The 17,401-nt window shown below is 44.3% G+C and overlaps 1 protein-coding gene and 1 non-coding gene across 2 annotated transcripts; both read left to right on the top strand.

The window, feature by feature from the left end:
- The first annotated feature begins 817 nt into the window (after nucleotides 1–817).
- On the top strand, nucleotides 818–891 carry TRNAT-AGU (transfer RNA threonine (anticodon AGU)). The gene has a single exon. It is a non-coding gene; the product is annotated as a tRNA-Thr (tRNA).
- Nucleotides 892–6,213: 5,322 nt separating this feature from the next.
- Nucleotides 6,214–8,366, top strand: LOC123043317 (uncharacterized). The gene has a single exon (XM_044465733.1). It carries the CDS (start codon nucleotides 6,452–6,454, stop codon nucleotides 8,228–8,230), a length of 1,779 nt encoding a protein of 592 aa, XP_044321668.1. The 5' UTR covers nucleotides 6,214–6,451; the 3' UTR covers nucleotides 8,231–8,366.
- The last annotated feature ends 9,035 nt before the right edge of the window (nucleotides 8,367–17,401 follow it).

Here is a 17,401-nt window from a genome sequence, read left to right on the forward strand (position 1 = left end):
GTCACCGGGCCATTTGATTCGCGCACACAAGAATCACTGGGCCCATCTACATCAAACTGGGCTTGCTTTTTCCACCTGGGCCTGCTTGTATGCTCTCGGGCCCTCATGTTGGAGGGGCATTTCTAGATCTCTCTTGTTGCGAGACCAAAGAATGCTTTGCCTCAAGCGTCTACAAAATGGGCCAAGCCTAGCGCGACGTTGCCTCAAACATCTGCCTGTGTACGCACGTAGGCCGGTATGTTACCTACTACTCTTTTTGTTTTTGTTATCTTTCACACCATGACATTGAAAACCAAGAGAGGCGGCCCGGAGAACATGTTATTCCTCTAGAATGGTGCCAGGGTGGAGTCGTAACGTCACTCAAATAGGATCCAAAACATTCCTTGAAGCACACCGAAGGATCGCGAGCCGAGAAGCTCACAACCAACTCCAAGAAGAACATGTTGATCACCATTGGCTACTTCATATATAGCACTTGATTCTTGTGCTTTTTATCATGTTTTATTTGGATTCTTATTTTATTTGGACCATATTTATGTATGAATTCAAAAGGCTAAGTTTGAAAACATTAAATTTGATATGTATTTGAATTTCCTAGTTTCAAAATAATATGTTGTGATAATATATGTACAAACGGAGTTTGTATGCAAAGGTGCGGATAAATTGGCAAACCATTGAGGAAGGGTTAGATAAAAAACATTAAATTTGATATGTATTTGATTTTTTTTTGGAGGGGGGGGGGCAGGGTGAGTATTTGAAACAAAACAGAAATGAGCTTGCCAAGAAGTAAAGTAAGAAAATTTCGAAGCCCGAAGAAGCTTTCATAGCTCAGTTGGTTAGAGCACCCGTTTAGTAAGCGGGAGGTCTTGAGTTCAACTCTCAATGAAAGCATCCCTTTCCTTTTCTTCTTTTTTTTTTTTTTGGCTCCAGCTCCGCAGAGGACAGACAACAGCAGCTCGTAATTGTTGTATTCTTTTGTTTATATATGAATTCATCAAAGTTCCACAGTGCATGTCTTGTCCATGCCGGCCTGTGCTGTCATGCCGCTTGGGTCTGGCTCCCAGGGGCCCCTCGATCAAAGGTCTACACTGTACTGAAGCAAGGCACTTTTTTCTGCAAAGTAAACTAGCAGCAGTAGGTTTGGTGCCCGGAAATTTCACCGCATATGCACTTGAAATGCTGCGTAGTGGTTTTGCATTTCATTGGTCTTCTACATGATCACGGTCTGCAAATGCGCGTTGGGCTCTGCTTCTGTGGTGCAACCTCGTTACAATTTTCTGATGACAGGAAATTAAGCAGAAGAGCAGAGGCCCAAGACCGACGAGAAAAACAAACTGCGACGATCGAATGAATGAATGAACGAGCATGTTTCATTTGAACTTGCCAATTCGTTTGCTTTGCCTAGCTTGAAACGAACGCTTCCTGAGATGCTCAATTATCGCGCCATATATAGCTTCCGCTGCTAGTCTATTACAACTCTTATAATTGATTTGGTTGAGCATTCACACTCACTATATTACAGTGCGGTTGGATTGGAGACTTGAACTACTACCTATGAATGAATGAGTCTCTGTGCATGATTCAGTGATAGATGCATGATTGAGGCAACTTTTTCTGACACCGTCCTGTTCCTGCCGTCCTAGTATCTATGGCCTCCATGGTACAGTGAGGGGCGCCACCATGCACGTTCCTAGTATCTATGGCCTCCAACTTTACGGCCTCCAAAATGTTTAGTATCTAGACTAGAGGAGGGAGGCGAGAAATCAAAATGTGACGTGATTTGATTTGCATGGCACATGGCATCCAAAGTTTCTGATTTGCTGCGAAACCGGAACTCTGCGGGTGTGGTATCCCTTGTCTGGCTCTTCTTCAAAGCTATGCATGGTTCCCGCTGTTGGTTGGATGTCCGTTGCTTGGGTTAAAAGCTGATAGGTGCCATTTCTCTTGCAAGGTAAGATCACCCAGCTCGAGTCGAGTGACCGGTCGCCAATACGTTGCAAAATTACTGACCTAAATACTCCTTCTGTCCCGTATTAATTGACGCTGAAATGGATGTATCTAGATCGATTTGATCCGAGGAGGCGAGAAACGAACCCTTTTTTTCTCCTAGGAGTTTAATTAGGCCAACTCCAGCGCGCGACCCCATCATGTCCGGCCCTGTCCGTTTGGCGTAAAACGGACAAACCAGACGGCCCAGCGCGCGGGCGCAAACGGACTTTTGTCCGTTTTCTGTCCGCTTTTGACCCATCCTCAGCCCAACTTTGCGTCACCTTTGGGTGAAACGGACAGCGCGTGTGTTCTTCAATGGCCCGCCCATCAGTGGCACAAAGCAAAAAAAAATAACTGCGCCCCCATTTGGTGCCATTTCCCCAAACCCCCTCCCACGTCCCGCCCCCACCCTCCCCGTCCATGGCCGACGCCCCCATCAGGAGGAACCGGAGGGTGGCCGTCAAGGGCAAGACCGCCGCGGCCAAGTTCGCCGCCGAGTGCGATGCGGTGGAGGCCGCGTGGCGTAAGGCCGAGGTCGACGAGAAGGAGGCCATCGTCAACAAAGCACACGCCCTCCTAATGCTTGACCTTTGCCGTCTGATGGGTTTCTCTGGTGCGGCCATTGCCGCGGCAACCACAGGCTCTTCGGTCGCCAGGCCTCAGCATTGCTCGTCGTCGACATCGCAGACCACGCCTATGTCGCCCGGCTTTCCCCGCCAAGGCACGATGCCCACACTCATTTTTTGGCCTTGCTGGACATTGGCGTGATGGCACCGTCCACCCCGCGCCCCTCGGCCGTCATCGACCTCAACGTCACGCCGGGGTTAAGCAGCGGCGGCCGGCCATCCGTCGAGATGCAAAGGAAGCAAGCACGGCCGCCGTATACGGGCACCATGCCGTCGCCCCGCGTCCTGTTCGACGAAATGGCGACCCCAACGCCAGCGGTCGACGACCCCTTCTATGACCAGTACATGGAGCAAGTGATCTACGAGGGTGGGCATGGCGTTGCCTACGATCCCGACGAGACCCAAAGTCAGGATGGCCGCGCCCAGTACGTTCCGGATGAAGAGGCCCACGACCATGCGGACTACGAACATGGTGACTCGTGGCATGAAGATGATGACATCTATTGCGAAGGTGATGGTGATGAAGAAGATGGCGTTGATATTGATATTTCGGGCAAGCCATTGTTCATCAACGAGCTCACCCAAAGAGTGTAAACACAAAAGAGGAGGAAGAGCATTCGCACAGGTTCATACACACAAGATGAGGACAAGCTGATTTGCCAATGTTGGATGGATATTAGCCAAGATCCGAGGATCGGCGCGCAACAAAAGGGTCTTATTTTTTGGACGAGAGTCCACAAAACCTTCCATGAAAGAAAGATGTTTGAGCCCTATCAAATTACGAGCAAGCGTGGCATCACGTCGATTCAAAAGAGGTGGTTGTTCATCCAACAAGAGTGCAACAAGTATTGTGCCGCATTTGAGAGCGTTGAAGCACGACCCGTGAGTGGTCTCGGCATTGGAGACTTGGTATGCTCTCCTCGTCCTAGTTCTTTCTTTGCTACGGCCATGAGACTTCGGCCTTGTATATGTTTGCATGTTCATTTGTTGTTGATCATGTGGTGTAGGCATTTCAACTTTAGAAGTATTCAAGGCTCGGCACAATGACAAGCCATTCACTCGTAGGCATTGTTGGACGCTCATCAACATGTGCCCAAAGTTCAAAAATCAATACCGTGAACTTCAAAGGAAGAGAGGCAAGAAGGTGGCCGCGTTTGCCAGATGTGGAGATGGTGAGGCGTCGAAGAGGCCGAGGGGCAAGACCAACTCCATGGTGGACGACATACGTGATGCCTCATCCATGGCATTGCATGAGACTTTGCACGGCATGATGTCCCAAAAGGACGTGAGGGATGAGAAGAACAACAAAGCAAGGAGGAGAAAATGAAGCTATACCTAGATCTTCAAAGGAAGAAACTTGAGATGGAGGAGGCGGCCAAGAAGAGGAAGGTTGACATGGAGGAGGCGGCCCGGCAAGGGCACCTCGACATCGAGGCCGCCAATGTCATGGCCAGGCAGAGGCAGCTCGACATCGAGGCCGCCAATGTCATGGCCAGGCAGAGGCAACTCGACATCGAGGCCACCAATGCCGCAACCAAAGCAAAGGAAGTGGCCCTTGCGATCATGAGGGTGGACTTGACCAAGATGAGAGAGAAGACGAGGAGCTTGTTCGAGGTCAGGCAGAAGGAGATGTTCGACGGCAACGGCCTGAACTAGGTCGTCTGATCGGCCATGCGCCGTTCTTTTTTGAAGGCTGACATGGGTGCCGGCTGCTGGCTATGTGCCGGTGAGAAAAACATTCATTTTGGAAGCTGGCTGAGGCTGGCTGTGTTGCCGGTCGCTGGCTGTGTTGCCGGCAAGAAACTATTCATTTTAAAGGCTGGTTGTGTTGCCGGTGAGAACGTGTAGGCCGCTGGCTGTGTCGCCGGCCGTGAACTAGGGCCGCTGGCCTGAACTAGGGCGTGTTATTTTCGAAATGTGGCGTTTAAAAATGGAGGCGGACAGGATGGGGCCAACGGATGCGGCCGCGCGCTGGACGCACGACCACCGCATCCCAGGACAGATCCGAACACAACCCCATTGCCCTACCCAAACCGACAGAATCCGAGTAAAACAGAGGTCACTTTGGGCTCGTGAGCTGGAGTTGGCCTTAGGGACTGTACTATTGGTTGGTTCGCTGTGAGTGAGCCCATGCATCAGGGCCATGCATGCATGCCAGCCATTGCCTCCCACCACCAGCCGCGAGAGGTCGTTAGGTTGGTAGGTGAGGTGACGGTAAGATCTCTGCCAAGAAAAACTCACGAGCGTCCCTTCTGTCTAGCAGCCTGATTCATACTACTCCTCCCTCCGTAAAGAAACATAAGACCGTTTAGATCACTAAAACTGAGTAGCGAATGATTAGAGAGGAATGCATCAGAGGCACTCATACTGCCAAACTGCCGCCTTCAAGTTGCTTTCAGACAGATTTTATGGCTAAACACACACACACACACACCTCCTCCATTATTGAGGTCTGAAGGGGTAGAAGACAGAGCGCCGCCGCCGCCGCAGGAGGAGAAGCGGCCGCCGTGGCAGCGAGCAGCGGGCAGGCAGTAGTACAGGCGGGATCCCCCCGTCGTTTTTACCGCACGTAGGAAATTAATTAAGAATCCCAAAAGTGAAGTTTGACGAGACGCCTCCGTACCGTCCTAGCACGTAGCATGCACGTCTGTCTAACCGCTTTTGGATACTCCCTCTGTTAGACACGGATATATCTAGCACTAAAATGAGTCTAGATACATCCGTATCTAGACAAATCCAAGACAAGTAATTCAGAACGGAGGGAGTAGCTCTTAGGCTTTGACAAGGGCGGCGAGGACCAAGGGAGCATAATCATCATGGCCGCCCTAGCTAATTCCTGCTTACCGGTAGCATGTAACGTTCCCTGTGCTTGTACTACAAGGCGGTTGGGCAGTGGAAAAAGAACGTCCTTGCTAAACCAGCACAGTTCGTACATGCAAAAAAGAAAAGGAAGGCCTTGGCTTGGGCCAGCATCGTGGGGGGCGGCACAGAGGAAACCCTAGCCGACAATATCCTGCTTCTCCTTCTTCTTCTCCCTTACTCCCCTCGCCAGTAATTAATCGATATATGGCCCGATTTATTCATCATCGTCGATGCTTGGCTTTGATTCACAACCCTCAACTTCTATATATTTTCCTCGACAATCTGTATATATTTTCCTCCATGGGTTTGCATTGAACCGCTCTATCTGTTTTCAAGCGGTGTACTCCCTCCGTCTAGGTGTGTAAGTCATCTTACGAAAACTAAATAATCCCAAAACATTTAGGCGCGGTGCATTAAATTCTACCTCATTTCTTGTTTCTTAATATATCAACCAATAAGAGATGTGAGATGTGCATGTTTTTAATGATTTGAGACTACCAAACACGACATGCAGTGGTTAGTTCATTGCATGCAATGTTACTAATTAGCAAATGAACATTAAGTTCTCTCGTTTTCTCCTCCTCTTTGATCACGGTGCACAATCTAAAATGACTTACTCACCTAGACGGAGGGAGTATTTTGGCCGCGCGATCACACGAGACGAGAGGGATTGGTTTACCGACTTCAGATCGCTTCTTTATGACAACGTTGACGAAAATGTACTAGTACTGGTTCGCGTAGGTGGACGTGCATGCGGAGCTCGTTCAGTAGCCATGTCAGTGTCGTTCCGGCCACACTGAGCACCGCCCCCGGTCCGAGCGGCCGCTTTATTAGCTGCCACCCACAGAGCATCCGAGGCGCAATGGCGTCGCGTCGGTAGCCAGCCAGCCAGCGAGCCAGCCAGGAGACGACAAGCCCCACCCACTCACCCACGCGCGCGAGGGCGGCGGAGGTCGAGGAGGAAGACGACGACAATGGCGCGGATGGACGGAGGAAGCGCGCTGGCGTTCTGCGTGCTCCACGACCTGCTGGGCGCGGCGGCGTTCCTGGCGGCCCACCCGCTGCACGCCGCCTACGCGCTCTTCTTCCACCGCGGCCTGCTCGCGCTCGCCGCCTTCTTCTGCCCGCTGCTGCTCTCCACGGCGCTCCTCCTCGTCGTGCTCCTCACCGCCGCCCCGTACGCCGCGCCGGGGTGGGCCGGGGCGCGGTGCCTCGGGAGCACCTGCGGCGTCGCCGTCGCCGCGCTCTGCGCCGGGCTGCGGCCCGACGGCAGGCTCGGGCTGGTCGGCCAGCTCTGCTCCTTCGTGCTCGGCCCGGCCGGCGTCGGCGAGGTCGTGTTCGTGGGCGAGGTGTGCGATGTCGGTGGTGGTTCTTGCTTTCTTCTGGAAGAGAAGAGCTCGTTGTATGCTTATGCTGCCCAGGAAATGGAGGTTGATCCGCCATTGCAGAGTGTCTCTGGAGAAGAGATCTGCTTCCTGGGCAATGGGGAATTTTATGAAGAGGATATCTTCAGCTTCAAGGATGAAATTCAGGAGAAAAATGTGGTCTGTGAGGATCTGAAGAAGGCTCCGGAATCTCTGTCTTCTTCTTCGGAGCATTGCTGTCGAGGTGAGACATTCATGCCGGTGCCAGAGATGGAAGAGCAGGAGAAATCCATCAACAAAGTACAGAGTGTAAGCTTGCCAGAGAGAAAGGGATTCAGTGGTGATGATGCGGTTGAGGAGAAGAGGTTGGAGTGTGACCCTGTTCCTCTGTCAGCAATGGAGGCGAAGAAGCCTGAGCGGGTCAGCAAGCCACATTCTTCGATTTCTCAGCGAATAAGGCAGTGGGAATCTGGGAATCTGAAGCTTGTTCTTGATGAAATCGAGGATAATCCGGTGGAAATCTGTTTCGAGAATGAATCATTCAAGGTCGTGGACTTGGAGGAACCCATGCAATTGGAGACTGAATCTTGGGACCAAAAACAGAGTGAAGAGCAGCTCGCTCAAGAAGAATCTGACCGGAAGCAATTACCAGAGGAGGAGCTTGTAGATGTCAAGGAAGAATTGGTGCAGTCGAAGGTGGCGGAAGAATGCATCATAGACCTGCAGCAAGCTGAAGAAATCGCCTCCATTATTGGTGAACAGAGGAGCGAGGACGTGAAGGCCCAAGAAGATGCGCAGCCTGACGGACAAGACCACCAAGAAGATGTGCAGCAGCCTGCGTCAGAGCCGCAGGAAGAGCAGGAGCACACGGAGGACGCGGACGGCGGGGAGGGTCCCCTGAGGTCGACGTCCATCGCGCGGCGCGTGCACACGCGGACCTCGTCGGAGAGCCTCGCCGGCGCGGGCGAGGGGTCGCCGTCCAAGGGGAAGGAGTGGAAGCGGACGCTGGCGTGCAAGCTGTACGAGGAGCGGATCCAGCACAAGCTCTGCCGCGGCCGCGCCGTGGCCGGGGCGTGCGCGGACGACATGGACATGCTCTGGGAGGCCTACGAGACCGGGGGCGGCACCAGCAGCGCCGCGGCCGTCGCCGTCGCCGGCGACACCAAGCTCCGAGGCGGCGGGGGCAGCAAGGCGGCACAAGAATCCGTCGACGAGGAGGAGGAAGAAGACGAGGAGGAAGGGCCGGTGCGGCAGCTGTGCTGCCTGCAGGCGCTCAAGTTCTCGACGAGGAAGATGAACCTCGGGGGCGGCAAGCCGAGCCTGTCCAAGATCTCCAGGGTGCTCAGGCGGATGACCGCGCTGTCCAGGGTCGGGTCGCGGCGCAAGTGATGAAGATCGGCAGCGGCCGTCGGTGCACGGACGATTTTCATGGAGCTAGAGCTATGGTGACAAGTGTATCTGTGTTTGAGTGTGTGTATACGTATATGATGATGAAAATATATATGGGTCAGTTTGGTTTGTGCTACCAAAATGTCGGCCATGCCAAATAATTTGCATTTGATTCGTTGCCAAATACTCTCTCCGCATGTAAATTGTAATCCTCGGAGCATCTCAATTTGCAATGATTCAACGGCGGCAAAAGAAGGCATGGCAGAGAGAAAGAGGGCGTCAGGGACCAAAGCTCTGTTCCTCCTCTCTAGCTTTAATTACGCCGGAAATCCAAGGCTTTCTTTGAAGGATCTACAGGGAGGCCATCTCCCGACAGCCACGAAGAGAGTGGTAAGGGCATTTCTAAAACATGGTTAATAGTATAGCCAACTGCTGGCTATATGATGTTGCAGTGTCTTCGCTTTAGTGATGCATCTGAGGCTGGTCGTTGGGCGGCGGTCAATTCAAGCACACTTGACATGTAGGCGGTGTCAAACTTGTCATGTTGGCCATATTTTCAGGATCGTTCCTCTCTTGTATATGTCTTCGCTCCTCTCGTTGGCTCTACAGTTGGAAACGACTATGGGCCATTTATTAAGTTCTTTCTCGAGCCATAGTTGGCCAGGGTATTCTCGTCAAATCATAAGCCAGAATGGTCGATCACATTCACTATAGTTGCGCCTCTTCATCTATACAGGTTTGTTTGGCAGGGTGCATGAGGGCAAAAATTTCATACTCAACCTAGTATTAGATGTTTAGTAGTCTGCACGGGGCCACCTCAGCTTGCACGAGCTCAACCTAAATACCCTCGTAGCATGCATGAGTAGACAACATCCCAACAACCGTTTGCTGGTCAGTATACACGAGCGAAGTGTTTCAGATAAATGTTAAAAAATCCAAAACTTGTTTAAATTTTCAAAAATACTTAAGAGTACAAAAGGTATTTTTTTTAAATTTCCTTTAAATTTTCATTTTTCCAGAAATTCAAAAAACATTAAGATTTTCAAATATTGTATAAATTTTTAGAAAATGTTCATGATATCAATTTTTGTTAAAATTTACAACATAGAAGTTGAAATTTTAATTAAATTTTCCAAAAAATCAAAATTCAAAAAATGTTTAAAAATTCAAAAAATGTTCAGAGTTCGAAATAGGTTCAACTTTTCAAATTTTGTTTAAAATATTAAAAAAAGTTTAGATTTTCTAAATTTTTTATATTTTCAGAATATTTTAAAATTCCAAAAATTGCTTTAAATTTTCAAACAATGTTCAAAAATTTATTCACCAATCAAAAAAAGTTATTTGGAATTCGAAATTGTTCGGCATGTATAAACAGATTTAGGCTGCCAAATAAAGTCTTAGCTCAGCATGTCTCAACACTTACACTGTTACCAAATGATAGCAAGTGCATGTACTCTGGATGTCTACACTCAGTATGTATCAAAGAAGAACAACCATGCTAGATTGAGAATGCTACCAACACCCTACAAGACGCGGAGCACCCACTGCTGGTAGGGAAGAATACTCACGGAGTGTCGGATGCAGTTAGGCTGCGACTCGGGAGTGACGGCGACAAGGGCCACCAATGCCACGGGACAACTATATGAGTTGTTCTCTGTCTCTCATTCTCTGTAATTTACCAAGAATTTGTAGAATTGAACACTGATTATGCTTAGTTATATATTTTTGAAACTGCCAAGGAAAATGCTCTCCCCCTAAATATGCCCAGCTAAATTAGATTTATCCTGCAGCGCCAAGCTATACCGCCTCTGCTGCCACGTCAAGTCACACCGGAGTGAGACCCAGTAGATGCTTTCTTCTCTTGCACCGAAAGCTCTCTCCTCGTCGTTGCGTACGGATTGCGTGCAACTCGAGTTTGAGAACACCATGCTGAAGGTGCTCTCAACTCCATTGATTTTCAACAACAAGGCCGCCTTGGGACAGCGCAAGCATGCATGCAAGTCGTCGGACGAAGATGGCCACATGTCTCCAACGCTGCTGCCCTGCCTCGCTCCACCGCATGCATCGACCATGGAATACCAGGTAACCGCGGTCATGCAGCACGTCGGCCACCTTTCGATCTAGGGAGCTCCGGGGGCCTTTGCACCACGCCAACTCATCACCAACGTCTCCCTCGCCGCTCATCACCACACCGCTGCCACATCTGTGCACCTCGGCACCGTCGAAGACTAGAGCTCGGTGTGCTGCGCGATGGTGCTTTGCATGGACGATGTGATCGTCAGTTTCGTACACAAATTGGATGCACATCGTAGTCTTGATAGAGATGCTCTAAAACATTTTTCACAAAGCCTTGTGTTACTTAAGAATCAAGGGTTAACCCATGTAGTTGTGAAGAAAAAGAAACAAGTAAGAAAAAAAGGGTGCTCCTATTTGGCGACATGCATGTCAGGGAGGGCCCCTTCCCCAGTGTGCCTTCTGGGCCAACCCATGTGGGGCGCTAGGTGCCCCCTGTTTTTTCTTAAGATTAGGAAAAACAATTGACTTTAAAAAAGCGTACATGGATTAAAAAATGTTTCAAATTCAAAAACAATTCTTCAATTCAAAAAATGTTCGTTATTTCAAAAGGATAACATTTTAATATTTTGACTAAAAATTTCTTTATGTGCATTGTTTAATAATGATTAACATTTTTTTGTATTTGATGAACAAAATTTGAATCGATGAACATTTTATGCATTTCATGAACAAAATTTGTATTCAAGAACATTTTTTTGAAAAATAGATGAATACATTTTGATTTAAGTTAACAAAATTTGAATTTCACAAACATTTTTTCAAATGAATGAGCAAACATCAAATTTGATGGACATTTTTTTAATTCAATGAACACATTTTGAAGTTTTATGAATATTTTTAAATGCGATAAAAAAATGAATCAGTGAACACTTTTTTACATTGATGAACATTTTTAAAATTCGATGAACAAAAAAATATTCTCCGATTGAAAAAAATTGCAAAAGAAAGTGAAACCATAAGGAAGGAAAAATAAAAATAATGAAAAAGGAAAACAGAAAGGAAAAACGAAAAAAAAGAAAAGGAACAAGAAAGGCCAAACGAAAGGAAAAGAAAGGAAAATGGGCCGAGCCATACGAACGCCCAGCGCGCGAGGGTGTGGGTGCCGGCAACCAGTCTGGAAAACCTATTTGATGCATTTTGCCTCAAATTGTCGGGGTGCCGCACATTCAATGGAACCGATCAACCAACACGGGCCGGGCCATCTGCAGCGAGGGTTTTGGAACCTTCTGGAAGGTTTCAGCCGGTTAAAAAAGCTGGGTTTTCTGATTTGGAAATCATCTAGTAGGTTTCTGAACCATTTTTCTAATTTTTGGTTTCCCTTTATATTTTTTCTGTTACCTTTTTTCGTTTTGCCCAATTTTTCATTTTTTCTTTACTTCTTTTTCTTTTTTCTGTTCTGCTTCTCTTCTTCCTTTCTTTGGCGTTTCTCTTTTTCTTTTCTATTTTTTAAATTTTTTTTTCAAAAAATTGTGGTAATTTTTATTTTTTTTTGCATGTTCCACATTTTATTCATTTAAAAAATGTTCCGGTTTGAAACTTTGTTCAGATGTTCCAAAAAAGTTTCAAATTACAAGGGTTGTTTTCTTCTTTTACAAAAAGTAGAAAATAAAAAATAATTTAGAATTTCATATTTAAAAAATGTTAATACTTTAATTTTATTCATAAATTCAAATATTTTCGTATTATATTTTTTTCCCAAATTCTGAAATTATTCTAGCATTTCAAAAATATTCTTATTTTAAATTTTTATTCGAAAATTTAGAAAATGTTCATATTATGAAAATTTGTTCGAAATTTCAACAAGAGTGCCTATTTTTATTTTTTTGTTTCCAAATTCAGATAATGTTTCTGCTTTCGAAATTCATTTGGTTTGGTAATTTCAACAAATGTTCTAGCTTCCCAAATTTCAGAAATGTTCATGTTTTTAAATTTGGTCCGCAAATTCAATAAACCTATGATGAATTTCGAATTTTTTTGTATTTTTAAATTTTTGTTCACAAATCCGAAAAGAATTCAGGAATTTCACAAAATGTTCCTGCTTTCCAAATTTTTTGACATCATCAAAATGTTCATGCTTTCCAAAAAATTATAAGAAATTGAAAAAAAATGTTCTGGGTAACTCAAAAAGTGTTCGCATCTTGAAAAATTTGTTTGTAATTTCGGAAAATGTTCAAGCTTTCATATTTTAGTTCCAATGTTTTTCTAAAATGTTTTGAATTTTCAAGAAATTCTTTGTAATTCCAAAAAATGTTGCAATTTCGTTTTGTTCATTTTTTGAAAATCGTTTGCGAATACAAAAAATGGTTTCAGTTCAAATTTTTTGCGATGAAATATGAAAATATTTGCATTTCAGAAAATATTAACTTTTTTAAAAAAGAAAAACATGTTTAAAATAAAAAAATGCTTTAAATCTATTTCAACTGATGTTCATATAGGGCGAACTGCCTTGTTATGTACGGAATCCCAGAAATTCTGGTGGTTTCGCTCACTTGCAAGAAGTGCTTGGTTTGACTGCTGACACTGATTTTGTTGTGGACTGTTGTTTAAAATTTGCCCCTACTATATATTTCTTTCAGGATGGCGTTGCAATTCTAACACGAGGAGTTGTCAGTTGCAGCGGCTAGCACAACACGGCTGCCACTATGAATTGGCAAATGGCCTGTCCCAGGTTAGTCACCCATGTGCGCCACTGCAATTCTCCTCATATAGTTATCTCACTCAAAACTTGAGAACTTCAATCACATAAACCTTAACGAAACTTCATGAGATGCTTAGTATAATAAAAATAAATCATTCACTTTGGTACTGTCAAGAACAGATTCATAATTTTTCTCACATAATTCTTACTTTATTCTATCATTTCTACAATTTATATCCTACAACATAAGCTATGGAAACATTAAAACAAGAGAACTATCTAATAAAAACAATATCTAACTCAAAACATCACGTAATGATCTAAATTTTTTTATCATACTTCTGTTACTCCAAAAATTCTGAAAAATTAGGATGGCGTAAAAATTTTGTATCCCAATACTTTGTAAAAACTTCAGGAATTGATCATGTTCCAGTACCGAATAACAATTCTAACACAAAACGCAAAAAGTTTCTGTTTTTGCACAACATCAATTCAACAATCATCTAAATCATCCTAAAGGATTTGCTTGGCACTTTATTGAGTTTTAAGATAGAAAACCTGACTAATACAGTAGGTTAATCATGTGAACACACAAAAACAGTAGGGTTAAATATTATGTTGTCTCCTAACAAGCGCTATTATTTAATGCCTTTTTGGTAGGCATGCTGATTGTAATGATACTCACATAAAAGTAAAGAATTGAAACTTAAAGGGAGCAATGAAGCATATTACAAGCAAATTTAAGCCTAACCTTACTTCCTATGCATAGGGATTTTGTAATCAAACAATTTATCATAGGAAGAATTAACTACACACCTTTATTCTTGTAGACTCCGTTGGGCCTCCAAGCACAGAGTTTTGTAGGACAACGCAAATTTCCCTCAAGTGGATGACCTAAGATTCATCAATCAGTGGGAGGTGTAGGATGAAGCACCCAATATAGTTGTCAATTGTATAAGTGCACTAGTATTTCGGCGAGGACATGGTGATACAAATGTAGTATTCATAGTAGATATAGGTTTCTGTAATCTGAGATAATAAAAACAACAAGATAGCAAGTAATAAAAGTGAGCACAAACAGTATTGCAATGCTTGGAAACAAGGCCTATGGGTCATACTTTCACTAGTGCAATCTCTCAACACTGTTAACATAATTGAATCATATAACAATCCCTCAACGTGCGACAACGAATCACTCCAAAGTTCTTATCAATAGCGGAGAACATAAGATTATTGTAGGTAGCGAACCACCTCAAAGTTATATTTCTGATCAATATTATTGTAGGTAGCGAACACTGTTAATATTATTGTAGGTAGCGAACCACCTCAAAGTTATATTTCTGAATAATCTATTAAGCCATCTCTATAAGTGTCACAAATAGCCCTAGAGATAGTACTACAATAACACCATATGATACACATAATTCAACTGTAATGTCACCTATATACTCCAATGTCACCACAAGTATCTGTGAGTCAATTATTCAATATACACCAGACAATTTCAGATTCATAATATTCAGTCCAACACAAAGAACTTCAAAGATTACCCCAAAGTTTCTATCGGAGGGGGGAGCTGCAAGGCGGCATGTCTTCTTCCTACAGGAAGGTAATGGTGGCGTGTATGAAACACCATTGTTCCATGGGTTATCAACTGTGGTGGTGCTTCCTGATAACAAGTCTGAGCTAGACTGTTAGGGGATGTATTTGTCCATGGTTTCCAAGTTACAATGCAATATAACATGAGTGAGTGATCTTCATTCTCTGTTGATGATATTGGTTTCTAGTCATGTATAAGTATGTGTTTGCTTTCAGCAAGAATGCCCCCCAAAGGTTTAGTTTTTTATTCTTCTTCTTTTGTTTACGAACTATGATGGTCATGTAATCAATGAGTTTTTGCACATCAAATTACATTGTAATATTTTCTTCGGGGTAATCAGGTTCTGCACTTGATTTTATACTTTTGGCATATCATTTTTGTTGGACATGACTTTATTTTGGTAGGAGTTTTGCTTATTAGGGTGCAATTCACATTTTTAATCATGTTGTTCTTAAGCATTTTTTCCTTGTTCTTTGTATTTCCTCCACATTCTGATTGATGCTATTGTTTATCTCGTATAGTTTGAATCATGGAGCTAACAAACCATGGTATGAAAAGTTACAATTTTTGTGCGACTCTTATTCCCTGTATGAAGAACCTGACTAGAGTACATCTTAAAATCATATCAAAACCAGAGTACCAGACATTTTTATATACAAGATCATACTCCTACTACATGACTCTGTCCTCCAATTTTTTTATTTGTTAGATAGAGTGGTTTTATAAAAAAGAAGTAAAGAACCTTGAAAAATCAACCGCGCAATTTAAGTATGCTCCATTCTATTAACTTGTCAGAGCATTCGAACTGTTGAGATGTTGGCAGCTTCATTATTCAAAACTCCCTTTCATCGATGTGGGGTTTCATCCATGTGTTCTGGCCACTGTTATTTGTCTATTCCTGAACTAGGACAGTTTCTCTACTCCATGCTAGTTGTTTTACCTTGCTTAGGTCAGGTTTATGGGCCTCCTGTCATTGTATATTTGCTATCTCTTCCAATTTTATACCAATTTGGATCACAATTAAATTACAAGTAGTAACTCGGCCACATTTTTTATTTTATAAATACTCTCTGAAAGTTCATTGCAATTGGAAATCCATATCACAGATTCAGAAGACAAGAGGGACAAAGCATCTGTTGTCAGCTAGTCGCTGCCATGTCAATCAACACACCAGCCTGCTGAACAAGCTAAAGGATGCCACCATCCCATGCCGGAAGAACACTATGGCGGGGAGCATGGAGTGGGCCGGAGTTCGAGCTTGCAAAATGGAGCATCCATACAAAAGCGCTGAAGAAGCAGGTACACACTGGAAGGCTTGTGGTTCTTTCACCGACGAGCCTAAATGAGTACGTTGTAAATATACCCATGCCCCCCTCCTTCATGTACTGCAAAATTGTGTGCTTTTGCATTGCGATCATTTCAAAACATCATGTCTCATAGACAGTCCGGATTAGTCTTGCTTTTCCTTTGAAGCACTAAATGTTACATGCATTTTGTGCCAGCCATCCAAGCTACCTATAGTACATAGTAGATGATGTTTGTACTAAAGCAGTGTCAATTAACTTGGATTGGATGGAGTAGAATAGTTACATAGCACACATGTGCTTCATATAATCCAGAATGTTAACCTGACACGAAATACTGCATAATAAGCACCAAATATGACAACAGAAGTATGGCTGCTTACATACAAAATTTCCCGCCATGCACATAGCAGTTCAATGCCCTCAAACAACATTTGTTGGTCAATCGCATGGTGTAGTGTCACTGATAATGCCAAATGTCTCAGAATAGGCTTCCATGATAGAGAACCAGTGCACCGTCGGTGGAAGTGGAACAAGGTAGCCGCTTCAGCACCGCCTGTTCAATGAGAGGTGGCTACGACGTGGGTGGCCTTCCTGTGAATTGTCTCGGCTTGCCGGATCCAACTGTCAGGATGTAGAAATCAGAAGGGTTGCGATTGCTCCTGGGACCGTATAAGGCCACAATACAAGGGTCATCTGATGCAGCTCCATCATCCTCAAAGTGTTTGATGATGTGGAGGGGAGATTGATGGTGATGGTGGTCGGCGAGAAGGAAGTTGTGAGTGGAGGTCACACGGGGTTATGGCATCCAGACGACGCAATAGAATGAGTTATAGAGGACGCGGTAGCAGGCCTGTCGCTGGCCAGCAAGCGGACGAGTATCTCCCAGATGTTCTCATTCAATTATTCTCGTTCCAAGTAGCCGTTTAGTATAGCGCAATAAATTGGTAGTGTTTTTAGTTAACTAACATACATTAGTAATTTTTTCCCTGATGTTCAGCCATGCCATGAGAAACATGCCATGTTTCACACTATTTTAGCTCTATTTCTGGAGGTTTATTATCTTTAGCATGAAAATATGGTAAAAGGAACATAATAGAGGATTAGTGACCTAATTACAAAGAAGTGTGAATTCATCACAAATTAGCCAATTTTTTTGAAAAGCAAGAGTTCATCCATGATGATACATGCTAGCACTAGACTCAGAAGCACATATGGAGTTGGAAAGTTTGAATTAACACATCTTGATAAGGAAAGGTGCATCCAAATTGTTGTTTCGTAATAAGTTGCATTCGAGCCATCCTAACTAACTTTGAAACGTCGAGAAATAACAACTCTACATGCATTTCTATTTGTTCATCTATGATTCTAATTCTGCTAGAGTCAGGTTCAAACAACACAGTAGGCCAGGATTAAATCAAATGGGCAAAAAACTGCAATAGTTGCATAAAATTTTAGTTTGTAACATTTAGCATATGCCAATGATAGAAGTTGATGATACAAATAACATCCAAATTGTCCAGTCCTACCATAGCAGAACCTCACCTCTAGAT

Source organism: Triticum aestivum, chromosome 2B (genome assembly GCF_018294505.1).
Source record: "Triticum aestivum cultivar Chinese Spring chromosome 2B, IWGSC CS RefSeq v2.1, whole genome shotgun sequence".
In the NCBI taxonomy this organism is placed as follows: Eukaryota; Viridiplantae; Streptophyta; class Magnoliopsida; order Poales; family Poaceae; genus Triticum; species Triticum aestivum.

Bases quoted from the DNA above. Each gene is read 5' to 3' on its own strand.
- LOC123043317 (XM_044465733.1), top strand. From the start codon at position 6,452: ATGGCGCGGATGGACGGAGGAAGCGCGCTGGCGTTCTGCGTGCTCCAC.